The 14,350-nt window shown below is 37.7% G+C and overlaps 2 protein-coding genes across 12 annotated transcripts in view; one reads left to right on the top strand and one right to left on the bottom strand.

Moving 5' to 3' along the window:
- Nucleotides 1–9,560, top strand: part of LOC105839687 (NAD(+) hydrolase sarm1) — a 103,138-nt gene extending 93,578 nt beyond the window's left edge. For 7 of the 8 annotated variants that reach the window (XM_028191437.2, XM_028191438.2, XM_028191436.2 and 4 more), the window contains 5 exons: nucleotides 4,122–4,223; nucleotides 5,345–7,354; nucleotides 7,627–7,793; nucleotides 8,130–8,354; nucleotides 9,430–9,560. In XM_028191437.2, the coding sequence (XP_028047238.1) occupies nucleotides 4,122–4,223; nucleotides 5,345–7,354; nucleotides 7,627–7,793; nucleotides 8,130–8,322 (2,472 nt within the window). In that variant the 3' untranslated portion in view covers nucleotides 8,323–8,354; nucleotides 9,430–9,560. Of the gene's footprint in view, nucleotides 1–4,121; nucleotides 4,224–5,344; nucleotides 7,355–7,626; nucleotides 7,794–8,129; nucleotides 8,355–8,668; nucleotides 8,706–9,429 lie in introns of all 8 variants that reach the window. The other variant, XR_003625986.1, reaches the window with a different exon arrangement.
- Nucleotides 9,561–11,979: 2,419 nt separating this feature from the next.
- LOC105839686 (histone H3.3) lies at nucleotides 11,980–14,342 on the bottom strand. Of its 4 annotated transcripts, none has more exons than XM_036294034.1 (5): nucleotides 14,251–14,342; nucleotides 13,806–14,034; nucleotides 13,471–13,501; nucleotides 13,109–13,266; nucleotides 11,980–12,700 (listed from the first exon to the last, which is right to left on the bottom strand). In XM_036294034.1, exons 2-5 carry the CDS (start codon nucleotides 13,829–13,831, stop codon nucleotides 12,529–12,531), a joined length of 387 nt encoding a protein of 128 aa, XP_036149927.1. In that variant the 5' UTR covers nucleotides 13,832–14,034; nucleotides 14,251–14,342; the 3' UTR covers nucleotides 11,980–12,528. The 4 variants fall into 4 exon arrangements, with proteins under 4 accessions (XP_036149927.1, XP_036149928.1, XP_036149926.1 ...); XM_036294035.1 differs by having other exon boundaries at nucleotides 14,269–14,330; XM_036294033.1 differs by lacking the exon at nucleotides 14,251–14,342 and adding an exon at nucleotides 14,130–14,215.
- Nucleotides 14,343–14,350: the final 8 nt, after the last annotated feature.

Raw genomic sequence — 14,350 nt, 5'->3', positions numbered from 1 at the left:
ATCAACACGACAGAAGGGGACGCCGAGAAAGAAAAGACTTATTGACCCTCACACCAGACTTAGCCTCAAGCTGTCTCAAAACGTAGTTGACGTTTCAAGACCGTCCCGGACCTCAGAGAGACGTGTCACAATAGCAGAACGCGTTAAAATAGAGTCGCGCATCTTGCTCGCGATGACAGAGGATTCGCCGTTCATTCAGCGTCGCGACGCGACGTGTGACGCGACGTGAGATCATCGTTCAGATTTCGGTGAGGCGCGTCGGAAGACGTCGTGCCAAAAGACGACGCGATTACGAATGCTGCCGGGTGTCACCGATACATCGGTAAACCGAAATAGAGCGGTAGTGTTAAATAACCAGCCGACGACGCGGTTTCAAGGACGCGACGTCGACGGAAACACGCGAGGGTTTTCCCCTCCCGAAAAATCGTGGTTATCAGCGCCATCGTCGTCGAGTCGCGTGATAAAAGTCGCGAATGATAAGAGACTGATAGGAATTCGATAAGCAGCCGTAGCCGAACAGTTAGTGGGATTAAAATATGAGCTGATGGGATTTTTTCTCCTTTTATTCGCGGAAAACTTGGCTTTGCTGTCGAGCTTACGATGAGGATAACTTGCGGAATAATGGAGTGTCGTACACACCAATGATTTATTGTATACACTGTACAATCGCGCGGAAACCTCGACTTTGGCCTCATTACACTTAAGATAAAGATGCAGAGCGGATCATCGAACGTTGATATGTCAGTACGATGACGTGTCGAATTGCAGCTGTTTAGTGACTTATCATTAAAAACGTGTGCGGTATTTTAAATTCGAATGTCTAATGTTACATAATAGAGAAAAATCACGCGTACTTTATCCTTATACTTGTGGAAAGTAACAAGTACAGTTACAGAATTACTAAAGATACTTTAATTAATAATCGTCATAAAATTATATCAAACTTTATTACATTATTTTACATTTGTTTTAATTAATCTGTTTAATTATGTTAATTATAAATTATTATCAATCTTATTGTGAAATCCCGTTCCACATAGTTAAACTGCTACAGTTTATTCAACCCGTAATATCTTCAACGTATTTAATCGCAAATGTGCGTTCACGGTGGTTTTTCACGGAGAATGCGGACGTGAGCGTTAAAATCACGAACAAGATATCAAAATACGTGTTTAGTGCCGTCTATCCGCGAGTGCGAAATTCAAAAGCGAGCAAACCCGTCATTCGCAAGAATGATTCGCTCGCGAACTATTTCTAGACTAGTCGAAAAATAGCAACAAGGGTGGGATCGCTATTAAAAAGCCAGTGCACCGATTACGCGATCGACGTGCGGAAATGCATTTCTCCCTCTCCCTCTCTCCCTCTCTCTCTGCTTCATGCGTAACGAAATTAAACTCTCTCGCCGGGTAGTGAATCACATTTAAGTACAGTCCAGATTAGTTTGCGTCGCGCTGCCATCACACTCGCGGCCACGGTGATCTAAAGCTCTCGCGCTTTTTACGACTCGATCGGAAACGTTTTATTTATCTCGCGATTATTACAGTTCAATAACTAACTTCTAGTGAATTTTTTGAGTTTGAATCTTGAAGTGCATCATCGAATGCATGTAATTAATGTTGGATTAATTGCAAGTAGACTAACATTTAATTGAAAGTGATTTGGTTCAAAACAATTGAAAAAATGACTTTCTTGAGATTAATTAAAAAGAATTTGAAATAATTTCATAAAGATTAAAAAAATATTTTTTATAGAAATTTATTGATCGAGTGTAAATTGATATAATTCGATTAAGAATAATTAGGAACAATTTTATTGAAATTACCGGCGATTAAGTTCTTTCGAAAAATTATGAATTACGTGAGGAAAGAAAAATAATCATCGCCATCGATTTTGTTTTCGTATCAAAAAAGTGATGTGAATCTCAATTAAAATATGAGCGCACCGTGGCCAGTACATCGTGGAATATTGCATCGAAAACGATTCGAACAATCGCGATTGGTAAGTCTTGAGAAAGTTCCGATTCGCACATCTTTAGTCTTTACGTTCGATAATATTCTCGGTAAATTATCAAATCGTAATGAACCGATAGTCTCGTTAAACAATTCTATAGAATTAGATATTTTAAAGAGAACGTGTAGAACCATGTTCGTCGCGTTGATATATTATTATACTTTGGAAAACATTCATCACGGGCGCATCACACTCGGAACGCTGTGGATTTAAAATAGAGGATTTGTTTGTGTCACACGCGCGATTTTTCAAAATACCGACCGAACTAAAAATAAGACAAAGCTGGCCTTGCGTGATTAAATACTCGTCACTCATAAGCGGAAAGTTGATCAAATTTGTTGAATATTTGCGCGAATATGTCAAAAAAAATTTTTTTTAATAAAAAAGATACACACGAGATTAAAAATTATTTAATTAGGGCAAGGATAGAAAACAGCATTATATATATATTTTTTTTTAATTAAACTTATGTAAAATTTTGTTACTCGATTTTAGAAAATCAGTGTCAAAATTTTAGAATGAGATCTGCTTCTCGAGGACAATTTCAAATTTAAAAAAAATCGCGATACTTACGTGTAATTAATTGTTCTGACAGATCTATATTATTCGACTGCGTCGAATCCAGAATGATTTTCGCGACAAAACAACATTCTTTTTCGTCCGTTAATATATCCATTCGTGGCATTATCATAGACGTCATGAATTACAAATAAGGTGGCAGATAGGTAAGATCGGAGTAGCAGCGAGATCGAGCTTATTGCGCCGTGTAACAGGCGGCTGTGACGACATATTCGAATTATATTTAGAGAAATACATTGGGACAATCGGGCGGCAAAGGGAGGAGACAAAACGGAGCGGGATCGACGAGTCTTCTTCGACAATGTTGATCATTGTACCGCGAAGTCTCGAGGGGAAAGTACCGCTTTTCTGATACTTGGAGAGGAACAGTGATAGTGATAAAAAAGAAACGCGACATTCATGTTCCATCGGGTATCGAATACTGTTTAATATAATTGGATACTTGTCTATCTATGTCAGAACACAATTACTCAGATTAAAATACTCCCGCTCTCGTTTACTCCCTGCAACGATAAGGTATTCTTTTTTTAAGTATGACGAATGAATGTAACGTGACGGTAATCTTTTTAATGATCAAATTATGATATGTATTATCTTCTAAAATAATTTTTAGATAATCGTCTTATATATGTACTCATTTTTCCATGGTACTAATTTAATTTCTAAGAAGTTTATTACGTTAATTAAGTAGAAAGAAATAATAAGATAAATATTTAATATTTAAAACGACTCGCGATTTTATTAGATGCTTTCTTTCTTTTTCATGATGTATTTATACACACGTGTTATAAATAAATCTTTGCGTGCGCAATATTCCTTGCGATTCCTGAGATTCTTCGGGTCGAATGACTGGTCGGATGAAAGATTAGAATGACAGAAACGCATATCTCATTACGCGTTACGCTACTAGCGAAGTGCGTGTTGTGGCTGGCTGTCGGAACATCGAAAAAAAAATCCCATCATCTCGAATACAGTGCAACAGTTGTACTCTCTCGGTACGAGACGCTATCGTCTATCTGCTACTGTAAATTAGCGATTGCGCCATAAGTGGGCCTCCGATAATATGCGCTAATTCCCTGCAACGCGCGACGCAATGTTATGTGGCGTTTTATAGAGCTGCCAAATGTCTATCTTTATCGTAGCTTATATGGCCGAGCTTAAAAGTAATCCTTTTTTTTCTTAAAAATATAAAATTAAAACAGTAAAAGAAAAAAAAAGTTTTTTAATGGATTTTATTTGCAAAGAACTGTTTCTTTTACATTTACAGTAGACAATTCTTCCAAACATTGATTTTATTTGTGTGTAATATGACGATAAACAGTGCGATAAGTAAAATAATTATTTATTATGCAGAAACAATTGAAGGAATGTAGAAAGTTTCTTGCGTGATTTTTTGGAAGAGTGATTTTATGCCATTTGATGTATGAAATTATTATAATTGAGATTAAAAAATAAGATTGCAAAATTAGTTTACGTAATAATATTAACAAAAATATCAAATGCTTTTTATCATATACTTTTCTCTTTTTCAGGAACAAAGGAGTTTGAAGGCTGGCGATCTTTCGCATCAGGAGAGCAACAACATGGCAGCATCCACTATGAAACTTCAAAGCGACTCTTTTACCTCTGAAAAAGTAAGTGAATATCATTATTTATTTTCTCACGAAGATCACGGCATGGAGAACTATTCTTGTCAACCGGTTCGACGCAGGGATCGTGTAATCCGTTTTGCGGAAAACCGCTAGGCGCAGTTTTCCTGGTTTTACACGTTTGCGCTTCTGGCGATTCACCAAGGAACGCGCGTTAAAATGTCCGCGTACCGACAGCCTAAATCGTAAATCGCCATTCTTAACGACGTCGAAGAATCGGTGATTGCGCCGCGATTTTGGCATGCGAGGTCGCGTCGCTGTTTAGCGCTATTTCCGCGATGCAACGAGCGATGATTTAAATGCCGACGAGTTCGCGACAGGACCCCAGTCGAAAAGTGGACTTGAGTGATTCGAGAAGCTCGTAAGAGGTGTAAAGCGTCAGAATTATATGTACAATCGTTCGGGATGAGGAAGTGTAGCCTCGACTCGCGAATGGTAAATAAAGCATAAAATTTGCAGAATTGAAAAAATACCACTAACGTCAGATTTTTATCAGTATTTTATTTTTATGTGTGAAAATACGCGTAAACTTTATATGTTTTTATTAAACTTTTAAAATGTTCACAACGTAGGTTGAAATAAACGAGCGATTGAAAATAATAAAACCTTATATTTGTGCAATTGAAAAACCAAACGTTTTGACTTTACAAACTCTTTTTCAGTTGCTAAAAAGAAGTAGAAGAAAATTTTAGAGTAGATTTTTTCGGTGTTAAAGTTTCTACTTTTCGTAAATTTTTTCATTCATCTTTTCAATTTTCTCCCATATTTATGAAAAATCTGCATCTATTTTTTATGACATAGCACTGTATTTAATAAAAAACATTAATAAACTTGAGTTTTGATATTTATCGAACAATATCGATAAATGGAAAATTTTATTAACATTTCCGACAACATTTTTTACTTTTTTTTACTATCCACACGCTAACATCATTAAGATTATTTTGAAGAACATCAGAAGTCTAAAATTTACCTATTTTTTCATCGACAAGCAATATTCTTAACATTTGTTAAATTGAACAATGTCCTCAACTTCTTTCCTCAAGACTTGTTCGGTAGATAGACTTCAAAAATGATCGATGTACGGATGTTTTCGTCGTTTGCAGAAAGCGATGGCGGCGCAACAGCAACGGCAGACAGTCACCTCGACCGGCATCTTTAATCACGAGAAGCACATGGCGTCGAGCTCGCAATCGAGCATCACTATCGCGTCCAAGTCGGGCGTGAGCTCGTCCAAGTCGATGATCACCGCGGCGAGCGCGGTTAATCAGCTGATGAACGGTATGCGGCCGCCTACAGCCGAGGACGAGCTGCTGTCCCTACCGTTGGACGACTTGGACCTGCTATGCTCCAAGTCGAATCCGCAGGACGTGGACTGCGCGATCGCCAAGTACTGCAGTCTGCTCGACAGCTTCGTCGAGCGGCTGAAGACAGGCGCCGACAAGAGCAGCAGCAAAGCGCCGCAGCTACTGAACAGGGTGAACGAGATAATCCGAAAGGCTTGGGCGGTGCCCACGCACGGTCACGAGTTGGGTTACACTCTGTGCAACACCCTGAGAACGCGCGGCGGTCTGGACCTCCTCATGTCGAATTGCGTGGCGAACGATCAAGAACTGCAGTTCTCGTCGGCCCGATTGCTGGAGCAATGCCTGACCACGGAGAATCGCGCCCACGTGGTCGAGAATGGCCTGGAGAAGGTGGTGAACGTAGCGTGCGTGTGCACGAAGAACGCCAACTCGGTGGATCACGCGCGCATCGGCACCGGGATACTCGAACATCTGTTCAAGCACAGCGAGGGCACCTGCAGCGACGTGATCAGGCTAGGCGGTTTGGACGCGGTGCTGTTCGAATGCCGGAAAAACGACGTGGAGACTCTGCGCCATTGCGCGGGCGCGCTCGCGAATCTGTCGTTGTACGGCGGTGCCGAGAATCAAGAGGCGATGATCAAGCGTAAGGTGCCGATGTGGCTGTTCCCGCTTGCCTTCCACACCGATGACAACATTAAATATTACGCGTGCCTGGCGATCGCCGTGCTGGTCGCCAATAAGGAAATCGAGGCGGCCGTCCTAAAGTCCGGCACCCTCGACCTCGTCGAGCCTTTCGTTACGTCGCACAACCCCTACGAATTCGCCAAATCGAACCTGGCTCACGCACACGGTCAGAGTAAGAACTGGCTGGAGAGGCTCGTGCCGGTCTTGAGCTCGAAGCGGGAGGAGGCTCGCAATCTGGCGGCCTTCCACTTCTGCATGGAGGCGGGCATCAAGAAGCAGCAGGGCAACACCGATATTTTCCGGACAATCGGCGCGATCGAGCCGTTGAAGAAGGTAGCCAGCTGTCCGAACGCGATCGCGTCCAAGTACGCGGCACAAGCTTTGCGATTGATCGGCGAGGAAATTCCGCATAAACTAAGCCAACAAGTGCCTCTGTGGTCCACCGAGGACGTCCGAGAGTGGGTGAAGCAGATCGGCTTCGCCGACGTGGCCTTGAATTTCGTGGAGAGCCGAGTAGACGGCGATCTACTGCTGCAGCTGACGGAGGAAAATCTGCGCGAGGATATCGGCCTGACCAACGGTATCATGCGCCGCAGATTCGCCCGCGAGCTGCAGAACCTGAAGAAGATGGCCGACTACAGCAGCCGCGACACCGGTAACTTGAACAGCTTCCTGCAGTCGATCGGCCAGGAGTTTTCCATTTACACGTACAGTATGCTGAATGCCGGCGTGGACAAGGACTCGATACGCAATCTCTCGGAGGATCAGTTGCTGACCGAGTGCGGCATCGCCAATAGCATCCATCGGCTAAGGATACTCGACGCCATCAAGAATATGCAGCACAATCAGTTCAGCTCGTGCGAGTACGAGTCGCCCGACAAGTCCCTCGACGTCTTCGTTAGTTACCGTAGATCGAACGGCTCGCAGCTGGCGAGTCTGTTGAAGGTTCACCTGCAGCTGCGCGGCTTCTCGGTATTCATCGACGTCGAGAGGCTCGAGGCCGGCAAGTTTGACAACAACCTGTTGCAGAGCATCAGGCAAGCCAAACACTTCCTTCTTGTGCTCACGCCACAGGCTTTAGAGAGGTGTGTACAGGATAGTGAGTGCAAGGACTGGGTACACAGGGTGAGTCTTTGGATAGTTTATTTTATTATTGTAGAAAAATATTGAGAAACTTTTGTGATCTTCAGTTGTACGCTATTAAATTAATAAAAAGTGTTTATTTGTTCATTTATTTTATAAGTTTCGAGGGCCATATAAGCAAAAAAAGAACGAATTTTTGTCAATTCAATATATTTTTTAGAAAATTTGAAATCAAGAAAGAAATTGCTTTGTAAAAATATCTTTCATTAGAGCGATGTTCAGTGTCTCAATTTGTACTTTTGATTACTTTGTAGGAGATTGTTGCCGCTTTACAATCGCAATGCAACATAATTCCAATTATCGACAATTTTGAATGGCCGGAACCCGAGAGACTTCCTGAAGACATGCGAGCGGTGTGCCATTTCAACGGTGTCCGCTGGATTCACGACTACCAAGACGCTTGCGTAGACAAATTAGAAAGGTAAAGCAACCAATCTCTTTTTAAATTTTATTTTTGCAGTTTTTGTTAAAAGAACATGTCTTAAAACAAAAAAAAAATTTTTTTTGTTTTCTAACACAAGTTAATAGCTGAAATATTTAGAAAACAGTAGCTTTCTGAGATAATTTTATTTTAAATATAATAACAGAGACATAATTGTATTTCTTATACGATACAAAGTTATTATAATAATTATTTCATCAAGTATTTAGTTATTGTGATAATAACAAAACACATATATGTATCTCTCTAAAAAGAGAGTATGCACGATAATTGTGTAAGATAACTTTTCGGTGTTTGCTTTTCATAACTGTGCAGGTTTATGCGAGGTGAGATACCTGTGAGATCTGATATGTTGTCCAGCGGAATTCCGCGCAGCATGGCTACCAAGGACGTGACCCAACCGAGCACACCGTGCAACACGAATATACGACAGCCGCCAAACTATCAGCGGATGCACAGCAATGAAAGCAGGGGCAGCGACAAGGATTCCACAGGCGGGCGAGACTGACTAGATGGCCCGCCCACAGCTATATCGAACAGGTAGTTATCCCTGAAAATTTAGCATATAAGCATTAGTTTGATGAGCAAATCGATTCGTCAAAGTCCAGGGAGAAATCTAAAATTTGCAGAATTAACGACAGAAACTCCAGCATCAGAAATTAAATCTCGATTTTAATATCGATGATCTAATATTAGATTAGTTACTGTGAATAATTTTCGCTACTTCAGATAATAATAAGTCTTTAAAGATCTGAAGTATGTAAATTTGTTGTACTGGCCGCTAACGAATCGATTTATAGTGCGACTTTGAAGTGAGCTCTACTAACGCAACGCTAATTTTTGTTTTCACGCAGCCAAGATTGCGAATCGCTCTATGACAATCACGACTAGGTCAGTCAGCGATACAAATTCTTTATGTTTAAATGGTGTTAATTTATCACTATTTCGTCGCTTTTGCTAAACCCTTGTGTTAAATCAATCTTTGATAATCCCAAACATTCGGCGCATTCAGTAGATTCAGCAGCTAAGTAGCAATCGAACATGATTGGTTCTGACTTATAGAACCAACAAATCAACGGCATTATTTAACGGAAAATCTAGTAATGTTGCTCAACTGTTGAGTCTGCTGAATGTAGCCATTAATATTGTTGTACTTTTCCAAGGTGTGTAGATTTATATATACATATATATATATATATATATGCTTATGCTGTAGACGTAGACGTATAGTTTGTAGTAAAGATTTAGATAAATTTGTATTTATCTGGGTGGTGAGGATTTTTTTATTGCAATGTATGTGTAGAATAAATTAATCTTTGATTAAATTTTTTAATTAGTAGATAATAAATTCATAAATATTAATAAAAATGATAAACTAACTGACTTTAAAATTTTTTATGTCGATCTTTTAATAAAAATTGTTTGATGATGTTAAAATTGGTTCCTTTAACAGCGATAACTTTCCCGAAAATGTATACTGATGGATACAACTTAAATTTTCTACACATAAATTCAATATTTATATACACAGTATGTACGCACATTATTATATGAGAAACGCACTTCTCGCTGAATCGTGATTTTGCAATAAGTTCTGTTTTTGTTGTAAACTTAGAAAGTCGTCCAGTCCATCTCGTTGGTTGATGGGCCTGCCACCCACGTCGCCGCGCTTTAAGTTCATGTACACACATCCGGTGGCCAGCAGTAACCTGGTGGTGCCTTGCAGACCACCACGGCAACCATCCTCACCGTCGACGCGATCCCGCTCGCTAGAACTATTAGACCAACAGGACCAAGAGTCGAACTCTTCCGCAATTGTCCAACGGCCACCACTTCCCAGACCAAGATCGCGTAGCCTAGATGGTCTGTTGGATGAAGACACAAAGAGTGGTGAAGAGCAGAACAAAGTGCAATGCGACACGAGTCGAGAATGCCCTTCGATAAGCTCAGAAGAGAACAAAGTTGTTCTTGCTTCAGAAGAGAGCCAAAAGGAACTTAAAGCTGAGGCTATTAAATCTAACGTTGAACCTACGCCGGTTCCCAGAACGAAGCCGAAAGTGCCTGACGCTATCAACGAGTTAAAATTCGAGACAAAAGATACGAGAACATCCTTGAATGAAGATAAGTGTGACAAAGAGGCTTTGCCGACGCGTCCTCCGAAGCCAAGCCGACGTTCCAGTTCGGAAGAACAGTCTTCGACGTGTTCCAGCAGGCAGTGTGTTGAACAGGAGCAACCAATGGAAGAGCAAAGGATAAGAAAAACAGCGCAGGAGAGATTGATGAGCGGCGATGAAAATGACGACTACGACGACAACGACAAATCGACGATGCTACTGAAAGCATCAAGAAGCTGTGGTGCGGGATTGGACTCCGACGGGAGCGTCTCGTCAAACGAATACAACGGGCACAGAGCCCGTGCGAGAAAGGGTCCAGGTTCATTGTTATCGTTGCCGACGGGCGCGGAACCTAAGCGTAAACGGAATTTCATGGACAAGTGCGTGAACAAAGTGCGGGCGTTCATGAAAAAGTGAAATGACGAGACTTTTTGTTATTTAATTCCGCAAGTTGATCAAAGTAAAACGCATGAATCGCAATAATAAGTTCAAGTCTAAAAGACGCTGTTGAAAATAATTTGATAGTTACGAAATATATTTTATAATTACTTAAAATTTTTTATTTTTTTTTGAAAGTGTTTGAACATTTTTAGAAAAATTAGAAAATTACTTTAATGGTTTTAGGATCCCTTGAAAAAATTTTAGATGCCCTGAGAGTGAGATTAGAAATCATTTAAAATATAATATGAGAAGCTTGAGTGATTAAGATTTATTAAATTCTTAAATTAAATTATTGAAATCATTGTCTTAAAAATCAAAAGAGCGCATTTAAAAAAATATTTAAAAGAAATTTAATCGAGCAAATTATTTGTCTTTAAATATCTTTAAATGTTATTTGAAAAAAATTTCAGATAATTGCTTATGAAAATTTTCAACAATCGGTGATTCCTGGATTTCATGTATTTAATGTCACAATGTGAAAGTATGATATGAATTTCATGATTTCCATTTCGCGTACGACAGGCAGCATGAAAGTATATAGTGAAATGTTGTGCCTAAAGACAAGTGTCTTCATAGAAACCCCGAGACTTGACTCGGGATACGCGTGTTTACGCGAATTAGCCTGCTTTTCCAGGTGCCTTTTTGTATTGTATATTCTCTCGTTGAATTGTATTGTATACATTATATATTGTATATGTAGAAAAACGAACGAATCGAGAAGCTAAGGCGGCTAAGTCGTTATTTGTAATACTATTTTTCTAAGCAGTTCTTTTCTCTTAGATCACGTTTAAAGACGCATGTCGCTCGAATGGCCACGAATTACGGTTGTTCTTATTGCAGCTAACACCGAAAATACATTATACACAATTGTATGGGATGTTCGGTACCGCGCGAGGTTCGGCGATGTCCCTTCTTGAATGTTGAGACCATATGTTAAAGTTAGAAAATTAATTTTTCTTGTAATATTTAAATAAATGCAACGTTATTTATTGATCATGTTCTGATAGGTATATTGCCAACTTAGTACTGAAAATCTATATTATACATGTAATGCGAATAGATATTCAATGGCATGTCTTTTTTCGTAGCATTTAGAATCTCAGATAAATATCTTAATTATATATCAAGAGAAACGGAATCCTAAAATTAACCACAGAATTTAGTTTTATCCTTTCTGTTCTAAAATCGATATATATTTTTAATTGATCATGAATTATTCGTGTAAAATGTGTCGTGTAAAAAATGTGTCAGCTTTTAATAAGGAATATCGTTATACAAACGTGCTCAAAGCCGAACACCTGATACATAGCCGTGACCGTTTTCCAGGTCATATGGTATTTTACTATTTAACACTGTTTTTTTTATCGTATTTGCCGATACACTCTCGCAGAGAGTCGGAACGGCAACGTTTCGATATTCGTAGTTTAAGAAATTCGTCCTGATTATCGTAAAATTGTATATTTTACCAAAGTTTCGTAAAGTTACGGATTTTATCGAAATGTTTGAAATGTTTCTCAGAAATAAATTTTATTTAGCGACATAAGATTATACTTTTTTTAGCCTCTCTTTCAGTGCTCGCAGAAAAAAAGGTATGTGAAAAAACCATTCAGTTTTTATTGAAAGTATAAGATATTTATAAAAATAATACTAATAATGAATACATATGATTTATTAATAGTATTGAATATAAAAATAATGGATATATCTGAGTCACTTAATTCTCACATTACATAGAACATAATTAACAATGTAATATTTATATAATACATGAATTTGGTACGTTTTTTAGTTCTTTTTCGATGTGTTTGGATTTCAGTTTGACTTGTGATTATTGTTTCGTAAAATACAACGAGATTGTCTCCAAATTAAAATTTAAAAATATTTTCTATATTTTTATACTTATATACTATATTTTTATATTTATATATGGTAGTGAGAGATTTTGTTCGGGTAAAGTATGAGAGGGAGAAGAGATATTAAGAGGACGATCACAGAGGCAATGTGTTTTAAATTTAGGATAAGGACACAACATGTATGTACATTATCAAACTCCTATATACATCTCTCTTTTCGTCACTTACAAAGTTAAAAAAAAAGTTAGTTTTGACTTTAACATATTTAAAACACAATTACTTTAATACTTATATAAAATGAAATTATTATCTATTAATGACATCATTGCGGCCCCTCAGCCTGCGCATTAAAATCATATCGTTTCGCATAAGAGTGACTCTTTTAGCATGCAATGCTAACAATACTGCATCTTCAAAGAATTGTACAATGTACATCTCTGTCGCTTCTTGTAAAGCTTCGAGAGCAGTGGCTTGTATCCTGTAAATTAATTTTAATGAATTCTATCTAATAAATATACTGTAAGGATCCCATTTTGCTTTTGTAGTGTATTTCATTCTATAATATTCTAATTAAAAAAATGTATACAGCAAAATATACTAAAGTATTAAAGTATATACTGAAAAAATGGAACAAAAGCATATTGCAAAAATTTTACAAAATTCATATAATAAACCATAGATTTTTGTATTACATAATATTTTATACGTGAGTTACTTTCTTTTTCAATATGTACAAACATAAAATTGCTTTTAATTATTTATACGACTGTGTATAATCTTAATAAAATTTAATTTTAATTTAAATAAATGTATAATTAATGTTATGATAGCAGACAGAAAATCTGTGGTTTCTGTCTATCTGTAATTACGAAATAGGATTATTTACCTGGCGATCTCGTCTCTTGGAAATATGTCACGAATAATGTCTCTAACTAAACGTGCAAAAGATAATTTAGGAATGAGAAAATGTGTTGTTCTTCTCAGATGTCTAATTTCCTGTAATACTCGGCTTGTCCTTTTACTTTTGTCCACTATTACATTTGTCTGAAGAATAATTATAAAAGTCAAACGTGACAGTTTAACTTATTAAGTTTATTAAAGTGTACACATATAAAAGTACATATAGCACAATTTATATCACATAACATTCAATACATGTACGTTTAACATACAAAATTTAACTTTGATTAAATTATATAAATTTAAAATTAAATTTATGTAAAATTTGATTTAGCAAGTGTCACTTACTTTGTTTCTTTTGGCTGCTGTCGGCTTGGATCTGAAATATATTTCATATGTATAATATTCATATATATTTATAAAGCAGAAATAGGGTTAGATAAAAAATTAATGTAATAAATAATACTAATTAATAAACGATTATAGCATAAATAATAGATTATTAGATTGCTATTACATAAATAACTATATAATATGATATATAACTAAATGGCAATGTTACAAATTACCGACATACAAATTATTTTCTTAACGTGGCTCTAATTAATAAATTCATTAATAAATAAAATAATTGTGATAAAATAACTGCGAGAAAAAATGAGGAAGTTAAATGGAAATGATACCTCGGTATGTTTTTTCGTCGGACCATAGTTGTTTAGCGAATACACGAAACTGCAGACTCTAGCTAATTCTTGATACTACGAATAACAGCCTACGACTCGTTTCGGTATGGAGTTCAGTCATAAATTTGAAAAAAACGTGGTGACAGATTTAACATCAGTCCGACTCGACATTGGTTGGACGTGAACACGAGAGAGTTGGCGCCAATTTCGCGTGAATCTAACCTGCAAACTGTAAATAATCGCCGTCACGCAGTCAAATTGACGTAGAGAGGATAAACCAATAAACGTGCGGAAAAAATTACAACGATAAATTACTAGAATTACAGATTGTCGATGTCAAAACTAGAAAAAAAACAAGATTGCCGCAATTTAAATAACAATAGACAACAACAGTAATGAAGTAATGAAGTAATAATATAATCATAATAAAATGATGAATCGTTACGATGAAATAAACGCGCACGTTGACGACGTCAGGAACTTTCAACGGAATCCGCGAACTCCAAGTTAGGAATATGTCATGTTGACGCATTGGCGAGCCTGAC

Source organism: Monomorium pharaonis, chromosome 11 (genome assembly GCF_013373865.1).
Source record: "Monomorium pharaonis isolate MP-MQ-018 chromosome 11, ASM1337386v2, whole genome shotgun sequence".
Taxonomy (NCBI): Eukaryota; Metazoa; Arthropoda; class Insecta; order Hymenoptera; family Formicidae; genus Monomorium; species Monomorium pharaonis.
This window is presented reverse-complemented; position numbering and strand designations above follow the sequence as displayed.